Here is a 22,522-nt window from a genome sequence, read left to right on the forward strand (position 1 = left end):
CTTAAACCATACAGTGCTCACCGCATGAATAAATCCCTCTCTCCTGCTCTCCTGGCCCTTTCACCAGTCCATGCGGCAGCTCCAGGAGTCCTTTAACACACCTTAAATGTTCACTCACTCATCTAAATGAGCCGGGCTCATGCAGGGCCTCAAAGTGAATCTGAAGGCCTCCCAGGGTGCAACCGAGTCTTTCTGGGTTTCTGAGTAGTAATTACACTCAGCAGAGCCAACATCGTTCCCTCTACAGGCAACTTTTCACCGCAGCGCGACAAACTCCGAACTTAAGGGCTGAGTGCATTAACAGGCGATATGAAAGTTATAGCCGTGGTCAACATCACGTGTGTGTGTGGCAGCCAATGGGAGAAATACCCACTCATGCTACCTGTAGTTATCCATGTCAAGGCCCAGTGGAAGTCAGACTGTGACTACACACTCAGACAGGCAATAGATTGCAATGTTGACAATACATCAGGCTTTAAGTGCCTGGGGCCAATCAATACCACAAAAGGCCTTGGCAGATGGAAACAGACTAAGGCTTTCTTTCCACTAATTTATTTTTATTTTTCATTCCTGTGTCGGGCCATTAGAGACGTCTGACCGATTAACTCTTCAATTCATCACGCGTCAACGCTCCCACTGCCATCGATTCACTCAGCTCGGCGCTTTGAGCCATCATTAAGCTCCTCCGCATCTGCCCTCACTTATAGAAAAGTGTGTTTGAGTATGACTGTGCCAGACACTAAGGAATAACCTTGGCATCCCATAGCCGGTACACAAGCAAACACAAGCTATTATACAAATGGCTACAGTAGAATCCCTCCGCGGTGTGTTCAAACAAAGCAGTCCGCTGCAAATGAGACAATTTGCTCAATGTATGAAGAGCGGAGTGAAAACAAACCGGCCGAGGGACAGCGGCCCTGAAAGCTCAAAGCTCGGTAGCTACAGGAAAAAAAAAAAAACTTAACATCCCTTCCAATATGACATAACCCAGATAACACTCTGCAAGTAAAGGGAACAATGTGACATAGCACCACCAAAGACTGAAAAGTGCTGCAAAATACAAAATAAAACTACCAAGTAAAGACACATGCTTCAAGTTGCAAAGCTAACTTTAGCATTCAACCAACTGCTAGCTTAAATACTCTAGCTTACATTATCGTTAACTAGTTAACATCAACGTTAGCAACTAATATCACATTTTCTACTGTGTCGCATAACACCATCTAACTGTATTGATAGGAGGTGGTTGAATGCTAATGTAATTTGTTGTCTCATGGTAGCGAGCGTGTTATCAAATGTATATTTTTAAGATGTCCCAATGTCCCTATATATTCAGTATATATATGTCAGTATATTTCTAAGTATCATTGAGTTTTCAGTTCAGTCAGCAGTCTTAACTATTTATTAATGCCTTCACGCAATCCTCGAACACAGCTGGATATTATAACAGCAACCCTCTTCCAACACTCAGTGGATGCCTGACAAAAATGGCCGCCATGTGAATATTGGTGAATACAGTACAGGCTAAAGCTGCCCTACTAGGCTGCGATAGGCAGTTTGAGAAGGCGGTTTGAACTACGCTTGTAGTCCGAGTAATATGAACCAATCACGCATCAGCAGGCTGCGGCGTATGCAAGAAAAACAGTCCGTGAGGAGAGCAAAAGCAGGTTCCCATCAGCTCCCATCTGACAATGATTTATCTTCTCATTAATCTCTATTTAACTTGAGATGAATTCCCTTGACGCTGAAAGCCATTCAGCGTTCAGATTTCCCGACTTCCTCGAATGCATCAGATGTTCCAACCTCCGTTCAACAAACGAGCATTGTAAAAGTTTTCTTCTCCTCTTGAGGACAGACCTGACAAAGCTAGAATTTTTACTTCTTACAAATCTGCATCATGATGTTGACATTTTGGCAAAGGTAAGACCCGTTAATAACAAGTAAATACCAAGAAAGCGTTTTGTCTTTCTGTAACAATGCAGCACTTGGAGAAGGAAATCTTGCCGGGAAGTTGTTTATCGCTTCACCTTTCACCTGTGTCCCCAGAGGCTATATCGTCTCAGACTATAGCCGATGGGATCCGAGACTGCAGGATTACAAGAGACTGATCACAGCACAGTGGTACTAGCCTATTAAAGCATAGTGCGGTAGAACTATGCTATGCTCTTTTGGGAAAACAAATAATTCATGTTTGTGGCTCATGGAGTATACAAGGTTTTTTTTTTTTTGTGTGCCTACATGTGTTATTGATTTTGTGAAGATGTGTTCTTGATTTGCTTGTGCTTTCTTATGTTGCAGTGTGCTGAGCTGTCAGGGCCATGGGGACAGAGATATAAAAAGATGTATGCAGAGAAAACAGAGAGTGGAGAAACACCTTGAATATAGGAGGAGGAGATAGAAAGTGGAGGGTGGAAGCTTAAGCCACACTGACGCGGTTTGCCATGACAGGTCCTGATAGCATCTTTAATATTTGATAGCAAAGTTTCACCCTTTTCCAATACTTTAACAAGTCGGCATGCAGGAAAATCTATTCCTGCAAACAGAATAAGAGATGGATTCATCCAATTGAGAATATCCACTTCAAGGTGACGTCATCCTCCAGTCTTCTCACAGGCTTTTGTTGTAACAAAAGTGGGCATGAAAACACTGCAAAGAGGTCTACTGCAAACAGCAAAGCATCTCCTAAGATGGAGCGCTATGCCGTCACACAAACGAAGAGGCAAGTACTGGCACAAGAACAGCGAGTGTAGAAGGTAAAGGGGGAAGCAGCTGGACAGTCACATTAGATATAAAAATCATGCAAGCATTTTAATATGCGCCTCCTGCTGCATCGTGTTTGGCTCATAAAATTCAATGCCGGAGAATTGATAATGTAGAGTAACAAAATCCATACTGCATCCCGGGAGGCTTCCCAGCGAATACATAAAATCCGTGGTGGCAGTAAAAGGGATTGCATTAAAACAAGATTTGCACAGTAATTAATATTTCAAGCTTTTAGTTTCCATTACAGCGCCGCACAAATTATTTATGAGTGTGCTCTAATGATAAAGCTCTCGACTGATCCGCGGACAGCATCAATCTTCATGAGGAATTTGATTAACTTAACGACTTACATGCAATCGTTTGAGGAATGTGGTGAACAAATTTGCAACAATGTTCTATTAATTGATTTCTTCAGCCTCACTGAGGCCAACACGACTGATCCATATCGGCAATGTGGCAGTAAACACTGAAATATGATGTGCAATCGCTGCCACCTTCTTTCTGCAGCCTGAAGGAATAAAGTGAGGTGTGCAGTGCTTCCACTGCAGTGAGCTGCTGGAGGACATGGCAGCATATGCTGCATGTTTTCTCTCTGTGTGAGTGTGTGTGTGTGTTTTATCACTTGCGTACCTGTTTAAACAGTGGACCTTGGCACTGTTGCTTATTCACCAACGCTGGACCAATGAGCCATCAGGGGACATTTCAGCGGTCCACTGTTGGTTATGCTCTAACACTATGCTAAAATCTTGTTATAAACCCTTATAAATATTTTAGTTTTGGACACTGCAGGTGTGTGACTGCTTAGGTTCATTCCAAAAAGGCAGGGAAAGAAAGAATAAACTAGAATCTCTATATTTTTTACAATAGATTTTCACATTACGTGTCAGCAGTAGAATCATTTCTTTACCTTTCAATAAAACATTCAAAACACATCTAATATCTTACAGAACCTTTCCACATTTTGGTTGCAAATTAACTAACGAAAGCAGTTTCATAAGCATATATTTAAATATATTTTAAAAAGACTATAAATTTTAATTTGTGTGTTTTTTAAAAGACACATGCTCGGGGGCGGCAACTCTGTGTGCCACATATAAGACCTGCTCCTGTGCAGTCTTTTCCCCTCCTCCCATGACTGACGGGTGAGACTTTGCTTTGTGAAAATGCAAGGCTATAGTTACCCCAACCTTATATCTGCCACACTCCTTCACTCCCCAAGTGATGAGTTACAAGAAAAAAGAGGAATAAAATAGGTAGGCAAGAGAGAGAGAAAAAGGACAGATAAGAGAGAGGGAGACTTAATAGTGAGATGGGAATTACGATGGTACGATAAGGAGGACAAAGCGGTCGGGGAGCAGAAGAAGAGTGAAAAAAATCTGATTAAAAGTCAGCAACTCTTTAACATCTGCTGTACTTCCAAAAAACAAGCCGATAGAAAGAGAGAAAACCGGCCTGCGGGACTTTAGGGACCACACAGGATTGGAGACTGATCCTATTCTGCCTTTTAAAGCCATGACAGTGTCCAGCAAACGTTCAGTGCACGCCCTGATCAACTCCAACGATCAGCCCTATTATGTATTAGCACTAACAACTGTTCCAATTAAAAGAAAGGATAAGCTTGCAGCTCTACAAGTCGCAACATGGTGTGTAATAGTAGTAAACACTCTTAAAGCTGTGCTGAGTAAGAAGTGTAATAATATTAGCTTGACAGATATTAGGCTACGTCTGGTACCAACTGATTTAAAGTGGGGGTATTATACTGTTTCACATTTTGAGACATATAATTTTACAATGTTGGATGTCCAGATTTAACGTGGGTGAAGTTTCAAGGTGAAAGTATGTTGTAGTAATCCTCAGGCTTCTCAGCTCAGTCTGCAGGCTGCTGTGCACTTTGTGACGTCACAAAGTGCAGCCTCAGCAGGCTTCGGAGAGCTGGCCAATCAGAAGAAATTGGGCTTGTAGGGGTGGGGTTTCTTAAAGGGACAGTGCTGACTGAGTCGTTTTGGGCAGAGGCTGTATGAGGGCCTGCACAGAGCACCAGAGTGAGAAAAATTATGATTTTTTTTTTAACTTTAAATTATGCTAAGTTTCTCCACAGGTACCACACAGTGAAATATGAAGCTTGGAATTAGCATAATACCCCCCCTTTAAATAATGGTGCAAACTTCGTAGAGTATGCTAAATGTTAGCATGGATTGTCAGAGACTATAATCGGCTGGTGACACCTGTTGTGGCTCTGTGGGTCTTGCACTGTGCTTTCATCAATTTTAGATGAACAGGTAAATTAACACATCCTGGAGAGACAATTTATCAATACAGTTGTATTATTTCTTCTGACGTTACCTGAAGTTGTCATTGGGGTTAATTTGTTTCAAAAACTTACAAATCTGCAGAGCTCCAAAGATGTGGTCATATCAAACAGACAGGAAGGGTCTAATGAAGAAATGATTATTGTTGTATTATGGGAAATGTAGGTTTGAGTATTTAAAGTTTCTTAGTCCAGATATGTTGCTCTCTGCTGCTTCAATTAGAGAATTTCTTTTTAAAATCTGTCTCCTGTGAGTCCCTCAACGTGCAATAATGAGTCACTTGAATGCTCCTTTAATAGCACTAAAGAAAAAGTTGACCTAAAAGCTTTATTATCTATTATTCACATTTATCACTTGGATCAAGAAATAACTTTTAGAACTAAATACACAATCAACAACGAACATTTGACACCCAGAAACATTGGCACTGAAATTTCAAATCTCACATCAGTGAGAGCCTAAATGCAAAAGGCCAAAAACACTTCTGATCACAGTCCAACATATCTCTGCAGCCGTCTGTCTGTCCTGAGGGGGTGTTGATGCTGGCTGATGACTTGATTTTTTACTTTTTCTATTTAATCTCAACCACCACCATCTCCACCATCGCCCACACACACGCACACACACCCTCTGAAGTGGTATTGCTCTCCCTGTGTGAAGCTGCTGCATGGCGGCCTGCAGGGGCAGATCTGTTGGCTGGGAGTGCTGGACAGTGATCTTTATCAATGGGACTAGATGGATGAGTGGAGCCCTGTGGGGCCCGCTCTCAGCTTTGAGCAGCAGTGTTGGGAGCTGGTGAGGAGGTCTGGTGCTCTAGGGCAAAAACAAAAAAAACACACGGATCCTCATCCGGGGCTCCCTCCTGTCCCTCTTCACACAGCAGATACAGATACACTCACTCATCTGCACAGCTTTACCTGCTTCATTACGTGCTGCCGATCCTCCAGGTTTATCGGACAAATAAAGCAATCTGTCCTGTGTCTCCACGCCTGGCGGGAGGACTTTAGAGAACAGCGCCGTCTCATCACTCAGCCAGCTTGGACATACATCACCAGAGAAGTAGATTACATTTGTTATGCACGCTGTCCAAATGGTAAACACTGCGCCGCTAAGCAAACTCCCCGCCTGAGCCTGACTTCTCTGATTGTACACCTCTGCTTCCCCCCTCTGAGGGCAACCACCCCCCTGCTGCCCCCACCTCCTCCTCTGCGACGCTGTGTGGCAGACAAACTTCTGACGTCCATACAGATACAGAGGGGAAGAAAATCATTACTTTAGATCAGTTTGGCTGTTTGTGCGAGCCGCCCAGGACAGCAGAGCTGAGGATGGTAAAGCGCAGGCTGTCCGCATTGATCTGTGCAGCCCTCTAATCTCATTAACTGGCTCTTGATTTATTGAGATGGGGCCCGGAGTGCGCCAAGGTTATGGAAGCAAACACCGAGCCCGCTCCCCCGCACTGAGGGTCGCATGGAATTGAGGTCAATTGACTGTTCGGCGGACCCACGCTCCCACAATCCCTTACACCAGCCATTGCCTTCTCATTAACGACTGTTTTGGGGGGTCGGGGGGGCTGTAGGAGGTGTCTTGGTGGGAAGAAAGAGAGCATTAGGGGATAAATTATCGGCCGTAATGAGGTGAAGCAGGGCTGCATCCAGTCATCAGAATCTTACAAGCTACACAACAGCACTAATAATGCAGCATCGACAATACAGGCATCAAACTGAGCTATTGATTACACTGCAGCACGCAGGTAAATTGACCAATAAATAAAGATACAATGCAAACACACGCCCAGTGTAATTACACACCTATTGAGCCACTGTGATGTATGACACAGCTGCAATTTGCTAATCCCTGCAGGTTGTTTGAATGACAGAAAGGCTGACGTCACTGAGCAGTGCGATGGAGCAGCTGCTAGGTTAGTGTCCTGCTATATGAGCCCAACAGGATTAAGAAAGGGGAATGAGATTTACAAGTCATCATCATAATATTACAAAATATTTTCTGGATAGTCATACATATGAGACATGCAAAATGAGTGTACAAGAAATGTACTCTACTGTACTGTAATGTACTGTTCAACCATAGACTGTATAAAAAGATCGACGGCATGACAGCTCCCTTAAAGTGAGGCCAAACCCTCTCTAGCGCCCCTGCTGACTGGCTGCAGTATAGCTCATAAAGCCCGCCTCCTCCATGTTAACAGATGGGACATGAGTCAAAATATAAAATCAAAATACACAACAAATACATTTTTCTCAAACATGGTTTCTGTCATTATAGCTATATTATCTTTCTGATTTACGTCCAAGTGTTCAGTTTTCTGAGAAGCTTAATTTTAATTAGTTATTTGATGCTGTAAAAAGGATGATTGACAGCTCTGCAAATACAGCTCCTGCAGCCGATCTGTTCCGGATTAGCAGAATAGAGGAGGAACAGCGAGAGGAGACGTAGGAAAAACAATCACTACAGTCATTGAAGTTTCCATACCTGTGAACGTTAACCTCAGACCAACACAAAGAAGCTGTTCTGCTGTTAAACACGCCAGCGTGCGTGATCTTTGCTGGTTTTTTCGGTAAGTTAAGTGTGTGTTTTGGTTAGTGAAACTGGCTACAGCGGCTCCACCCACCGATCTCTACTGCGCAACTCTGGCTCCAAATGACGTCACCATTGCAAGATGGCAGCACCCGTCACGGGGGCTATTTTGGCATCAATTTCGTACAATTGGAGCAGATGGAGAGAGCAGTCATTGGTTCAACCACTAGCTACTGATTTGTGAGGTTGTACCTACTAAAGTGCAGCGGTGCTTTGTGCTAATGTTAACAATAAGATAAGTAGGTTGTCCTGGTTGCAACTTGTCAATCTCAACTTAGCCACGGCCTAAAGCATAACCTGCTTTATTCTCTATTTTACTATTAACGCAGCCGTTATCAAGAAAAATAACACGCTGTATTGAAGAGGGCTTCAAACTAAAGATTGGGACCATAAACGCATGAAGGAAATGTTTGCTGATGTATTAACTCAAGCGAGAAGTAGGCTAATTTTCTTGTAGACTTCAATGCAATTAGATTTCTGTTTGCAACCAGTGTAGTCTCCCCCCATGACAGAAGCACGGCTTAAAATAACATCAATGCAATACTGTGGTTCACTGTAACGTAGCGTACAAAACAAAAACCTAAACAACTATTTTTGTTGTTGCTAATCACAATTTCACATAACGTGATGAAGTCATCACAGCATAAGTCAGTATTGAATATTATTGAGTTTCTCGTCCCCAGTGACTTTCAGCATCATGATCTCCATCATGTTAGAGTATGCTATATGAAATCCATCAGTCTGCCTTATTAGTCATCATATCAAATGGACTGGATGAAATTCAGCAAACGATTATATTGATTAATTATTCATTTGATAACAGATTAACCATTCATTCAATAAAATATAACATTTAATAGCTGTCTATCATCATTTCCCAAAACTCACACTGATTTCTTATTTATTGTGAAAAGCAAATTAAATATATTCATTCTGTATTTATGAAGCTAAGGGCCCGAAAATGCACTGTATGCATCAACTTGTGAAGCTGTGACCAATCAGTTTTTAAGATAACGATCAAATTCAACTGTTATTTCTACATTTTATTTTTCTTTCTTGTAAAATATACACTGAAAACAGATAAAAACATAACGACTTCCTGCTGGTGTTTGTCTTTAAGAACGCAGCATTCATATGTTAGTGCAAAGCCTCACCTGGTATTCACTGGGCCAGAAAGTGCTGACGGCGAGCTCCACCTGGTGCCACTGCCGCCCCTGGGAGCCCGAGATATTCCACACAGCGCTGCCCTTGTGGCCCCCGTTGACCCGGATGTACACCTGCAGGTCCCCGGGGCTGTGGCCGTCGCGGCTGTACAGGAAGTAGCTGAACTGGATGCAGTGCGTGTCGTTCTCGCTGAGCGGGAGCAGGAGCAGCTGAGCGCGCTGGCCCCCGAAGTGCTGCGAGGAATTGACCATCATGAAAGATCCTGAAAGGGAAGATGGAAAATAAGGACACATTATTTCTCAAGTATCTATTCAATTACTGTTCATTTATAATCCGCACACTCTCACGGATAAAGAGCGGTTGAAATATTAGTCATAATAAAGCAGAACGACCTTGCCGAGCACGCTTGTTCTGAACAGTAATATCTACATCCACTTCGGAAATAGAAGCTTTTTCCACATTTTTACTTGCCAGACAGAACTCACCGACCTGATGTATAAAAAATAACAAGATCCAACACTGTGGCTTCACCTGTAACACCTCAGCCCAGGATAGATATGTCATGTTTTTTTTTCATCCGCCGGAGAACATCTGCCTCTTCTTTTATTTTTAAACCCCCAAAAAATAGCCAGAAAGCCGAAGTTGACAGGCTGGAGGTTGTTACCCAGAATATCTGTGTGATCCTCTCCGGCTATTTGTCTGTATTTGGTGTTTCTCTGCGGCTTGTTTCACAGAGCTCCCATCAGTTTTGCAGCGCCGCCTCAGATCCGGTGTGTTTAAAGCTGCAGCACTAGGTTTCAGATTTTTTGGACCGAGAGTCACTGCTGGATCTGTCAGTCCTGCAGCGAAGAGATCCCCTGGGGGAGCAACTGTTTGACGTTATCAGCCACAAATACAAAGATGCTTATTCAAGACTAAAAAACTGTTATTTCTTTATTATTTTAACTGTTTTCATGATTAATTACAGTTACACCATTTAACCCCTGAACATTGACTTTGAAACAATCACCCAACACTCAAACACGGCAGTTTGCTCAGTGGCCCTACACTAATATGACAGTCTAACCCCGTCATTTCACCTTTTATAAGTCTTGGACATACATTAAACATGAGCACATGTTCAATGTTGCAAAAGGTTGCAGTTTGGTTAGGGTTCCAGGGCACAGAAACTACATGGTAAAGTTGAGGAAAAGTTAATGGTTTGGGTTAATGAATAAGTACTAAGATGTAAGAAGTCAACATTGACAGTTGCTTCCCATGGTTTCCTGGAAAAAGTGTTTGTTTTAGTGATGTGCGAGTCACGAGTCATGAGTCAACCATTTGACACGAACGTCTCTTTTTACTGATTCGGGAGTCACGAGTCCTCATCTCCACTAACTTGCTCACTGACTCACCCCTCCTACCCGCTACTGCAAACTGCGAATTTGAGGCGAGACCACCACCACCACAAAACAACCACTTTGGCGCTGGTTTAAACTCAGGACTCGCTCCCACAGTCCAGCGCCCAGAGCTCGCTCCCTGCCCTGAGCTGAAGGTCTGACTCGAGTTACACGAACCAACTCGATCACTCAGTACCCGCTCTCCCAACACGCTGAATCACTCGTCTGTTAAGACGGACTTTACCAACAAAACAGTTTTAAATACAATCAGTCAGAATACTTTATTTATCCCAGAGGAGGAATTCGGGCGTTACAGTTGCTCTGATACAGAGAGAAGCATGAAGAAATATAGGATATATTAATAGAAGTGAGAAATATGTCAAGTTTGTGCAGTATACTGTATTTACACACCAGATGAGAAATGAAGATAAAATGTAAAAATGCTGAGAAATGGGCTCTACAGGGATTTAAAAACAAGTTAAAAAGTTACGCAACAGCAACTGTAACAGGCAGCAGTACCAACACTTTATCAACACTATTGCATACAACAGGTTTAAGTTGTTTAATGCTGCAAATTTAATCTCCATTAACGTTAGCAGAGTGCTAAACCAGGAGGTAGGCTGATCGGGCAACAGACGCGGGTAACTGACTGGGTAACCCAACTCTCTATAGTGAGTGACTCACACAAACTCGAGGTCGAGTCGATCCTCCCAGCTCTAGTTTGTTTGACCCATCCATCACCGCAGACTGACACCCCAGACTTCTGTGCTATTCGTACTACATCACCTGATTTTAAAGAAAATGGTAAATGGTCTGTACTTATATAGCGCTTTTCTAGTCTTTGCGACCACTCAAAGCTGCTTATACACTACATGTCACATTCACACACACACACACTGATGGCAGAGGCTGCTACCTAAAGTGCCCATCAGTTTTTCACATCCGTACCCGTTGGCTATGCCACCAGGAGCAATTTGGGGTTCAGTGTCTTGCCCAAGGACACTTCGACATGTAGCCTGAGGGAGCTGGGGATCGAACCTCCGATATTCTGATTGAAAGACGACCGACCACAGCCTGATTTTAAAGGTACATCCAAACATTAAGCTAAAGGATGGCATCACAAAATAACACAAAGAGAGGATTGAAGCACTGTGTCCCTGATCGAGCTGCCATGTTTGACGAGTTACAGGTGAGAACGTGTTGTTCGGCAACATCGGCAAAGATTGTAGAGCAGGACGGGAGGTGACTCCTCTTTAAGTGTCCAAAAGAAAACCCCTTTTCTACTCATATATTTCTGATTTAATCCATCCAGTCGAGGTATGCCTCATTCTTTAGTGGTTCTTATCTTGGGCAGTCATGAAGATAAACACAAAGAGACAACCGGTCTGACAGGAAGCCGTCTGTGTTTATTACCTTGGACTTGTTCAAGTGGCCTCGGGGATCTCGTGCTTCCTCCCTAACTTCTAATCCTCCATCATCACCCTCACATCGACTCTCTGATGCTGCCCGCAGGAGAGAAAGCTAATTGCACGTAACCTTCACATGCGTTGTGATGGGTGCTTCAGCTGGAGGTGGCCATGGTGTGGATGAGCACAGACAGCGGCATCATGGGTAGTGTAGTTGCCCAGGCGCTGTAGTTGAGCGAGATCGCAATCAGAGCGCTGCCTCTCGCCATTAATCACGCTGACACGGTTATTAGGCCATAATGGCAGCCGAGGGAATGCTTAAACCAGAGAGATGGCTGTAATACTCGCACACTGACATGCAGGACACATTACAGCACACACACTCTCCCCTCTCACACACACACACACACACACACACACACACACACACACGCGGTATACGGGCCCAGAAGCTGATCCAAGTCCTGCTGACCTTCCCAAGAGGGAGAAGTGGCTTCTTCTCCCAACTCTGTCGTCTTTCTTTCATTTTGTCCTCATTTTGTCCGCCTCCTTTTCACCTCCACTTCTTCTATCTGTTCTCATCCAAGTTATCTAAAATGTAAACCATCTTAAACACGCGTAAACATCAAGGTGATTCATTTATACACGAAGATCCAGCCTCTGTGTTCTGTTTTTATTTAAAGGAAAAACGAGAGCATGAAAGAAAATCATTAGTGAAGGTTTTTCATTACCAAGATGATGTGTGAATTCACATTCATCAAGGATGAGAAATGTTCCAGGAAGTAATAGATGCTGTTAGTGTAGATTTGAGAGTGCTGATAACAAACTACAGTTTTCTTTTTGCTCTTTCAATTGTCTGAAAAAGTTTCCTCTGAATGGAGCTATTTACTTTGGCAGAAGCATCTTTTTTTTTTGCAGGTAATTTTCCATTTCTCACTCGTGATCGTTTCTAATTCAAAAGGAATTCATCAGGTATTTGGTTTAATGTGTCGTCTGCACACTGGAGAAACGTCAGCTCTCAACAACAACAAGAAAGATGAGTTGGGAAATGTTCAACACAAGGTGAAAATGTTTCTTGCAAAGCTTTTCCATCGAAGCAAAAATATCCAGTGTCATGAAAAGGTGCAAGAATTGATTTCCTAATATAGAAGAAAGTGGTTATATCAATCCACAACAACGAAATAAAGATCATAACAAGCACAATTTTCTGATACAAAGACGAGTTTTAAGAATGACTTTTTCAGCCTGTAGGAAATAGTTCTTGAATGAAGCATCTGATGCTATTGTAGTCTTCAGAGGCAATTCACGCTGGAATCTGAAGGAAAGCAGCATATTGTGCTTAAAAGTAATCCTGACTCAATGTTTTTATATTTGCCTGAGATTAATTTCTTCCTCAAAGCCAGCAAATATCATCTCTAGAACATTTCTCCACATCATCTCGGGGATGTACTGACTGAGTTTGTTCCTCAGATGTAATAAGTGTTCACTTTGTCTATAGGAAAACATCACTGCTTTGCTGTGATGTCAGATTGACAATAAAACAGTGACTTCAATTTGGTAATTATCCGCTGCTCATATGTGAAGAGATAAAAAGATTAAATGCTTAAATTCTGACTTTGATCAACACCAAAGAGAAGCAAACTGCTTTGTCGAGCAGCTGTATGATTTAGCTAATTGTAGTTTAAAGCATTGAGTTACAAAGTCTCTGTAACAATAATATGAATATCAAGATTAAAGAGAAAATCATTTAGGAGGGAATTCGCTAAGAATCAGTTGCAGCTGCTGGTAGCACCGTAAATTGCGCATCATTTGCCCCCGCTATCTGCTCCGTCTCAGGGTCTGATTCACAAAGTAAATTGCACCGATGATGTTCAAGCGCAAACGCGCCCACAAAGTTTCGCAGATCCGTGCAGTTTGCTCTCGTTTTGCGTCTGATTGTGGAGAGAAGCTGTCTGCACCTCCCGTCTCTGCTGCACGGTGCTGCGCTCTCAGGCATTAGTGCTGCTGGATGATGAGCAGGGAGAGGACGGGGCAGCTCCTTTAACAGGTTATTGTAAAGTCCAGACTCGACAGGTGTTTAACTTAACTGTCTTTCACGCAGCTTTATTTTCTTAATGAGCAGCTCTTCCATATAATAATCCCTCTCATGCACAATGGCTCTAGAAAGTCTCCACACAGATTTCACACAAAAAGGTGGAATGATTGCGGGAATCTCAAAGTGTGACAGCCCTTATAATAAAGTACAGCAGTTCCCACCAGCTCTCTGCAGGCGGTAATATTTTCACTCTAACTGCGCGGTGCTGTTAGCGCTGGTGTTTGTGAATTAGGTGCTTTTTACCACGAGGCTCGAAAAGGGCTAAATTTGCCTCAAATGTCTGCATAATGACTCATTTAAACACACGCAAACGGCACCAGAGCACAGACGCTGTTTGCTCTGCAGCACACTTTGGGGTGCATTCAACCCTCTGTGTGTGCTTGGAGAATGAGGCGGCGTCTTTTTGTGTCATTTGCACAGGTTTAGCGGGCGCAAAAGCTGCACAATCCTTTTCCCCCCTTAGTAAGTAAAATGCTTGAACATAAAACCTGCCTGTTAAGAAGATATATCTTATCTGACAAAAGATATGCACATATTGCCTTTATTGAAGATGTTTCATTTTACTCAGGTTTCAATTTTTGCAGTGCAACTGTTTCTTGCTGTCTGAGTCACAATGACAGAGGGAGATTTTGTTTCTTTCATCAGTCCCTGGGTGTAAATAGAAACAGGTCAAAAGCCCGGGCAGATCCCTGGACACCCTGGACACCCTGGACATGAATGGATTTAAAATGCATGTCACAAAGGCTCCCTGACCACTGTCCGTTACTCCCTCTGCTCCGTCCGGCCTGCACCCGAGAGCACAGGATGAGACGTCAAACTGCCAGAAATATCCTGTGATAACAAGCAGCTGCTGTCCTTTGAGATCTCGCTGTATTCTTGGACAACACTGATATTTCTCTCTCCCTCACCTGCTCGCAGGCGAAGCCCGGGCACGCTCTGGCTTAGCCCCCACTCACCCCCACCTCCATCCAACCACCACCGCGCTGCTGCTGCTTTGATGTGCGAGTTCTCGGGGGGGCTCTGTGGCTAAATTGCTTTTTCTTCAGCTATGAGAGCTGGACCCCCTCATTGTTGCAGGGCAAGTCTCCAACTGTCCTTCTGACAGCAGGTCCGCACAGGGAAGAGTGACGTTTAGACGGTGAAGAAATATTGTTTCTGTCTTTATGTTTGTATATGTTCAAGCAACTATGTCTGTATTTCTTAAACAAATGCAGACATAGCGTGCATTTCTTTGTAACAGTAAGCTCCAGTTTTCCCTTGAAACAAGTGAAGCCACCTAGTGGTTGTGAGGATGAAGGACAAGCTACTTCATCTATGTTGAGCTGGACAATGAACCTTGTTATAGTAAAATAAGCTTGTTTAAGAGGAGTCACACCTGCAGTCAAACCTTCATCACCACAGAGTCACACATCACAATGCATGCTGGTTAAATATCCCTCCTACTAAATGCTGATACTTATTTTGTCCATCCTTTTCATGTGGACTAAATGACTGAAACACCTCTCTTTGTAATGCTTCGTAATTCAACACAGGGCTGGATGATGTTGCAAACTGTGTCAGTCTGCAGTGCTATGCAGGCAGCATTCAGTGTGTTTATTTGAACTTTCTGGCTGATACGCTTCCTGGGAAAGAGCTTGATAAAGGCACAGAGACTAATGGAAAAGGTGTGGGCAAGAACACCAAAACTATAAGCTGAAAAAAGTTAAGAACCTCTGAAAAGTTGAGGGAAAGTTTAGGGTTAGTCAGAACGAGTGACAACTTTTACTTCACTCACAGTCCTTGGAACAATACGTAGTTATTATATACTATAGTATACATTACAATATTGTTATAGTACAACTCTTCGGTTTTATGCCTGTGCTGATTTTGCACGTTGGCCTTGTGATGTGTGCTTACTTCTTCTTGTCTCAGTTTGCATTATGTTGGATTGATGAGATTAAAAAAGCTAAAGACACACGACGACGCTGCTTTCTCAAACACAACACAGAGTTTAAACCAATGACTGTATATATAGATGGACGACGCGTCTCCATCTGCTCCCATTGCACGGAAGTGATGCCAAAATAGCTCTTGCGATAAGCGCTGCCCTCTTGCGATGGTGACGTCATTTGGAGCCAGAGTCTGCGCAGTAGAGATCGGCAGGTGGCGGTGCCGAAGCCACTTCCGCTAACCAAAACACACACTGAACTTACTAAAAAAAACAGGAAGGATCCCGCTCGCCGGCGTGTTTAACAGCAGAACAGCTTATTATGTTTTAGTTACATTTCCTCTCGCAGATCGTCCTCCACTCTGCTAATCCGGAACTGATTGGCTGCAGGAGCCGTCAAACAGAGCTGTCAATCATCCTTTTGACAGCATCAAATAACTAATTAAAAACAAACTTGTCAGAAAAATTAAACTTTGACGTAAATCAGCATGATAAGAACTAACTATAATGACAGAAACCATGTTTGAGAAAAATGTATTTTGATTTTATAGTTTGACTCATGTCCCATCTGTTAACATGGAGGAGGCGGGCTTTATGACCTATACTGCAGCCAGTCAGCAGGGGGCGCCCGAAATGTTTTGGCTTCACTTTTAGGGAGCTGTCATGTCGTCCATGTTTTTATACAGTCTGTGGTTTAAACACTGCACAAATCTTTCCATAACACCAAACCATCGCAGAACTCAAGGGAGTCGAACTATCAGTAATCTATTTGTAAGAAAAAAAAAAGTGCAGCTGTGAGTTCATTCAGCTGATAATCCTCATGTACTGTTACTTTGAAAAACTGTGTAATCTGAAAACTTAATACCAGAGTTGAATTTGCAAAAATTAAAAGTTTACTACACAACTTTTTGATCGTGAACGATAATTTCCTGTTGGTTTACCACCATGAACACATCTCCCCTCGAGATGATCATTGAGCTTTTGTTTAAGCAGCTTTAAAACTCTCTTCTCTCTTCTTGACGTGTATTTAAAGAGGAGATGAGAGATGATCTGCTGAAGGTTAACACGCCGGCACATAAACAGGCCCCGCGTCTCTTTTTATTTTGGCCTTGATGGATTAAGTCAACGTGATTGATGCAGTAATTAGAAAGTTGATAAAGATATTACGGCTGTGATAACCTTACACAACATCCTTGAGGGCACACACGTGCACGGAGGCACTTACTGTATCACGCACACACAGGTTGGTGTAAAAGAAAAAAAAACACCCAATGCAGAAAAATTCTCCATAAATCCATAAAAGCTGATAAGGCTCCATCTATTTCTCCCATGACCCTGCCAAGGGCGAGGGAACATGCATTAAGAGATTAGGGGACGGCCTCGGCTCCCTGAATTCATATCAGAATGTGGGGTGGGAACCTGAGTCACAGGTCTGCCCGCTTTTATCACACTTACACTGGGAGGAGAAAAATGGAGAGGAGCTGAAAGTGGAAAGGAGGGGCGAGGAAGTGCAGCGAGAAAAAGAGGGAGAGATAGCGAGGGCTTTTATCTTTATGTTTGTCCCCATCATTTTTCGTTAGCTTTCCTCCGCTGCCATCAATAACGCTTCGTATAACTCAGGCAGCCCTATTCTACACCATGATAACAGCATCTTTCCTTGGAAAAGGCCAGCAAAACCTGATGCATTTTAATCAAATTTTTATCTAACACTTTCAACCTCCCACCACCGCCTCCACCTCCACCTCCACCTGCAGTCGCCCTGAATAACAGCGCGCTGATGTTGATCGAGTCTGTGTGATCGGCGAGAGCAGGCCACACTATTTTCTCGACCCTCCTCCTCCTCCGGGGCATCAGGAGAAGGTCATCCAAGATTTTCAATTTGCTCTCCGAATTTGGTCTTTCAGATCTTCATTTGCTTTCTTTCCTTTATTCTTTTTTTCTGATATTGCGACCCGGAGCAACGGTGGCCTCAGATGATACCGCTCGTACCAGAGAAGTGAAGTGCGGGGAGCGTGGCTGATTGGGAGGGTACAGATTGGTCTCGCTGTTTGCTCCTCTTTGTATCTCTGGCTGTAGTGTGTGATCTGCTCGGCTGGCGGGAACACTGGGGCTGCGGTTTGTTTACTACGGCCAAAAGGCAATGCAGATTTTGCCATTTACAAAAAGTGACACAGTGCTTACACCGTGCAAATGGGAAATCTGCAAACCAACAGCAGCTGGTCATGAATGCGACACTGACAGAGCCTAAACCGGCCCGCAAACAATACGAGTCTGACTGCAGCTGACAACTCGGAGCTAATGAATTCCCCAGGTGAGACTCAAGAGCCGGGCACAGAAACCTGGAGACTGCAGACAACAACAACAGAGTCACTTCTGTGTTTCTACTCTGACGCTTCCAAGATGCACCGATTAGCACCGCACACTGAGTGAAATGTGCCAACAATACAAGCTTTTCTCCTTTATGCAAAGGCTGTGTCAGAAGCAGAGGTAGTGCCTGAGCTTCTGATCTGTTTATGCAGCAGGATTACACACATATGCATTATTACTGTACAGGAGAAGACCTGATTCAGTCCATGAATTAATGTAATATTTCACACACATATACTGTATCTACCGGAGTCTGTTTGGTTCATTGGTACCAAACTTGCCAGATTTTCTGATGTAGGCCTTGTGACTTATTTAACCAGCAGACCTCTTCAATTAAAAATGATCTGCCAGTGCTACAACTGACACATTTTTCCAAATGCTGCACAGCCCTAGAAGCTGTACAACCAAGTTTAAGGTTAAATAAGTAAAAAATTGTGCACTAAAAAAACATTGCAGATTAACTCACTGTCAATCGTCAGAAAACACATTTATTTGCTTGCAACGTTTCAGTAAACGACCTTCATCATGCAAACAGTTTGTGTACAGGGGCTGGCCAAGTTAAAGCTGCAGTAGGTAAGAAGTCACTTCACCATGAAACAACGCTAAACATCAGCTGCATTGGGAACAAGCTAACGTTAGCCCGACTGCAACACCAACGTAACACAGCGTCACAGTAACCGCAGACATATTAGCAATGTGAAACAAATACAGCAGAAATGACGCTGGGGTAATGACCTGTCGAGCAGAACTATCTAACTCAGCATCGCTTTTTAATCCTTTCAGGTCCCGTAGCTCTCTCCACCTCAGAAATGCCGCTCTAATGTTTACTCTCTACAACTCTTTCTTTTTAGCTTCCTTTTGCTCATTTCTGTTCTTCGGTGTAACGCTCTTTGTAGTGTAAGCCGTAGGTGGCAATAGTGGGATGGGCAGTTTTTTCATTCCCCGTGGGAAAAAACGGCTGACGCTGCACACACTGAAGAAATTGAGCTTGACTGCGTGAGTGGTGCTGCGCAGCGCGTGAATGACAGCAGCCTGAGAGACTGCTCGGCTCTGATTGGTTGTCCTGTTTCGGGAGTGGCGGGTTGCAAATGCCATTAGGAGCAGTAGGAGGAGACAGAGGACAATGTTTTTGTTTTTTTTACAGATTCTCTCTCTCATGTACAGTCCCTGACAAAAGTCTTGTCACTTGTCCAAGTTGCAGGAACAACAAATAGCAACTTTAATTGTAGTTTTTTTTATCATCAGTTTTTTCATTTAATTAGGACAGAAAGGTCAGATTTTGCTTGGACAAAAGTCTTGTCGCATACTAAAATAATGTAGAAATTAAACATATACTTTATTTTGAATACACAAACATGCTACAATAACATCATAACATAAAGTCATGGTGCCTTGGAAAAAACAATTCATATCTTGTATGACTCCCATTAGCTTGGAGGACTGCATCCATATGTCTTGGCAACGACTCAAATAAGTTATTGACAAAGTCCTCTGGAATGGCAAAGAAAGCAGTCTTGCAGGACTCCCAGAGTTCATCAAGATTCTTAGGTTTCATCTTCCAAACCTGGAATTGGTCAATGCTCAATAATGTTCACGTCTGGGGACTGGGCTGGACAATCCTGGAGCACCTTGACCTTCTTCGTTTTCAGGAACTTCAATGTTGAGGCTGAAGTATGAGAAGGAGCACCATCCTGCTGTAGAGTTTGCCCTCTCTTGTGGTTTGGAATGTAATGGGCAGCAAGAATTTCTTGATATTTCAGGCTGTTGATGTTGCCATCCACTCTGCGGATCTCTCGCACACCCCCATACTGGATGTAGCCCCAAACCATGGTTTTTCCTCCACCAAACTTGACTGTTTTCTGGGTGAATCTTGGGTCCATGCGGGTTCCAGTATTTGCGGCGATTGGGATGCAGTTCAACAGATAATTCATCAGAAAAATCAACCTTCTGCCACTTTTCCACTGTCCATCCTTTCTGCAAGATGTGGACCTTGGCAAATGCAACACGATTTTGTTTGTTGTCTTCTGTTTAATGCTGGTTTCTGAGCACTAATTCTTCCATGGAGACCACTGCGTGAGAGAATTCGACAAACTGTTCTTGTTGATACAGGGGTTTCTGTTGACCATTTCCCATGTAGCTCCGCTGCAGTTGAAAAAGGGCTGGCCCTAGACTGTCAAAGCAACAAACAGTCCTCTCGAACAGTTGTCTTACGTGGTCTGCCTAACCTGGGCTTGTCATGAACGCCACCAGTTTCTTCCAATCTTTTTCTTATCCTCTCCACTTGATGTTTGGATACATTAAAGATGTCTGCCACCTCAGCAGCAGACTTGGTCTTCAGGCTCTGGATGATCAGCATTTTGGTCAGTGGTTGAATCTTTGGCATGTTGTCAGAGGTCAGGTTGCACTTCACATGAAGGTCTGGTGTGCTGGGGTTCCTTTTATACACAACTGGGAATGTGTTAATTACAGTATTTGTCACAGGTGAAGCTCTAATCTGTGATTGGTTGAATCATTTAAAGACACAACAAGACTTTTGTCCTTGGAAAAACGGATGTTATGGGCTTTACCAAGCTGTGAACATCAGGACACTTTTTGACAGTTTAATTTTGCACCCAGTTATTAATGTGAAAGCCCTTGACATTAAAATGAACCATTTATTGTAACAATTGATTGATTGAAAATCAATTATATGCCATTTTAAGTTACTATATCCTTATGCGACAAGACTTTTGTCAATGACTGTACTACTGCATGTTTAAAGTGACAGTTTGAGCAAATTTGACAAAAAGTTAGTTTTAATAATGTTACCGACTGCAGCTTTAAGACATTAAATTATTATCATTAATACTATTCACAAAAAAAATTTGAATAAAAACAATGGTTATTAGGGCCTTTCTTATCAGCCAATCAGCTGTGACCTGACCAGGATAGAACAGAATGTGATGTAGAATTAGAATGTGACTTTGTAGTCATAGAATGTGACTTTGTAGTCAGAATTCAGAGTCTTTAAGTTCAGGACTGAAGGAGTCAAAAGTGTCATTCCACACAAACCCTGTCTCACGACAAGACACAGGCTTTTTGTTTTTTAAGTATTGTTTTTACGAACCTTCACCGGTTATCAGTCGGCTACCGACTTGAACTCCAAAGTACTGCACTGTTTGTAGATCGCTTTGTCGAGACAATGAATTCCTGTCCATCACAGGTGCATACTTCCTCTGTGGAAGAATCTGTTTCCAACCTTCCTCTCCCTGCTGAGGTTGCCGTCAGCAGTGACCTGATTGAGGATCTCCTCGTCCAGCTGCTGCTGAGGCTAAACCCGCTGAGGAGCTTCACTGGACCACATCTGGACCAGCAACAGCTGCTGACACTCTGTCTTCAAATGAGTGCAGCAGCTCTAGAGACCCTGAGCAAAGTCCCTGGCGTCTCTGTGGATGAAAACCTCCCTACTCCCTGTGATACCTGGGAAGCGGCTGTGCTTCTCCAGTGCAGCATCATGGAGAGGTTTGGGACTTCATACAGAGTGAGGAAGCTGCTGGTGAGCAGAGACCCGGCACTCTGGAGCTTCATCCCACAACAAGTTGTCGAGACCGTCCTTAAAATATACAAGGATGTGGCTGAAGGTGTATGGACTCCCCCCCCAATGTCCTTCGATGAGGAGACCCCGCTGTTCTCACAGTTTCTCCCAGAAAACATCAAGAAGGAGCTGATTGAGAAGCATGGATCCTGGACCAAACACTCTAAGATCTTCCAGAAGGCGTTCCCGAACATATCGGACGAGGAGATCCTGGAGAACGAAGAACATCTGAGCGAGCCTCTACTGTCCCACCAGGATTTTGAGTTGGTGGACAAAGAGGACTTTGTGGCTGATTGTAATGAGGTGACACCTGAGGCTGATATCAAACTGATGCTGCAGGAACCTCCAATCTGTCTAGCTGAAGACCAGGTTCAAGTCTCCAACAATGAGGAACAACATGCTGAATGTGAAGCTGAAAGCCAACCACCCCAGCCATGCCCTGCTCAGCTCATTGCCAATGAGTGTCGCACTGAACTACAAAATGTGCAGACACACAGAGCTTTGGTGCAGGAATCCACCATAAGATGCGTCCTGGTGAAGATTTTTAAAGCTCGGAACTTCTGCACACGTCAGAGCCAGAAGAGCCAGGATTTGGAAGATGAGATGGTAGAGCACATCCACATGTTGCTGAGGAAGGAGGCAACGAAGTACAGGAAAAACAGAGTCTTCTTGGAAAAACTTAAACTTCTTGAAGACCCAAAGCAAGAAGTCAAACTGAGCCGGGAACTGTGCTGTATAATCAAAGCCCGGCTCTGTGAGGCTCTGCCAAAAACCCGTCTGAAGAGAAAGGACCTAATGGAGGACGCTCAGGTTGCCTTGTTGGCCTGCAATGTTATAGCTACAGGGATCATGAGCCACCTCAAACCTAGTGTTAGCTTTGCAGCAGACACCAAGCCTGGAGATGAGACTCCATTCAGTGCAAACATCCCCATCCGAAGAGAGG

General features: G+C 43.5%; 1 protein-coding gene across 1 annotated transcript in view; it reads right to left on the reverse strand.

Moving 5' to 3' along the window:
• Positions 1 to 22,522, reverse strand: part of ptprua (protein tyrosine phosphatase receptor type Ua) — a 243,005-nt gene that overhangs the window by 111,961 nt on the left and 108,522 nt on the right. The window contains exon 3 of the mRNA XM_069681002.1: positions 8,822 to 9,093. Coding sequence (XP_069537103.1) covers positions 8,822 to 9,093 — 272 coding nt within the window. The remainder of the gene's footprint in view (positions 1 to 8,821; positions 9,094 to 22,522) is intronic.

The sequence above is a fragment of the Semicossyphus pulcher genome, unplaced genomic scaffold (assembly GCF_022749685.1).
Source record: "Semicossyphus pulcher isolate SPU_LCO1_2020_fin unplaced genomic scaffold, fSemPul1.0.p SCAF_5, whole genome shotgun sequence".
NCBI lineage: Eukaryota > Metazoa > Chordata > Actinopteri > Labriformes > Labridae > Semicossyphus > Semicossyphus pulcher.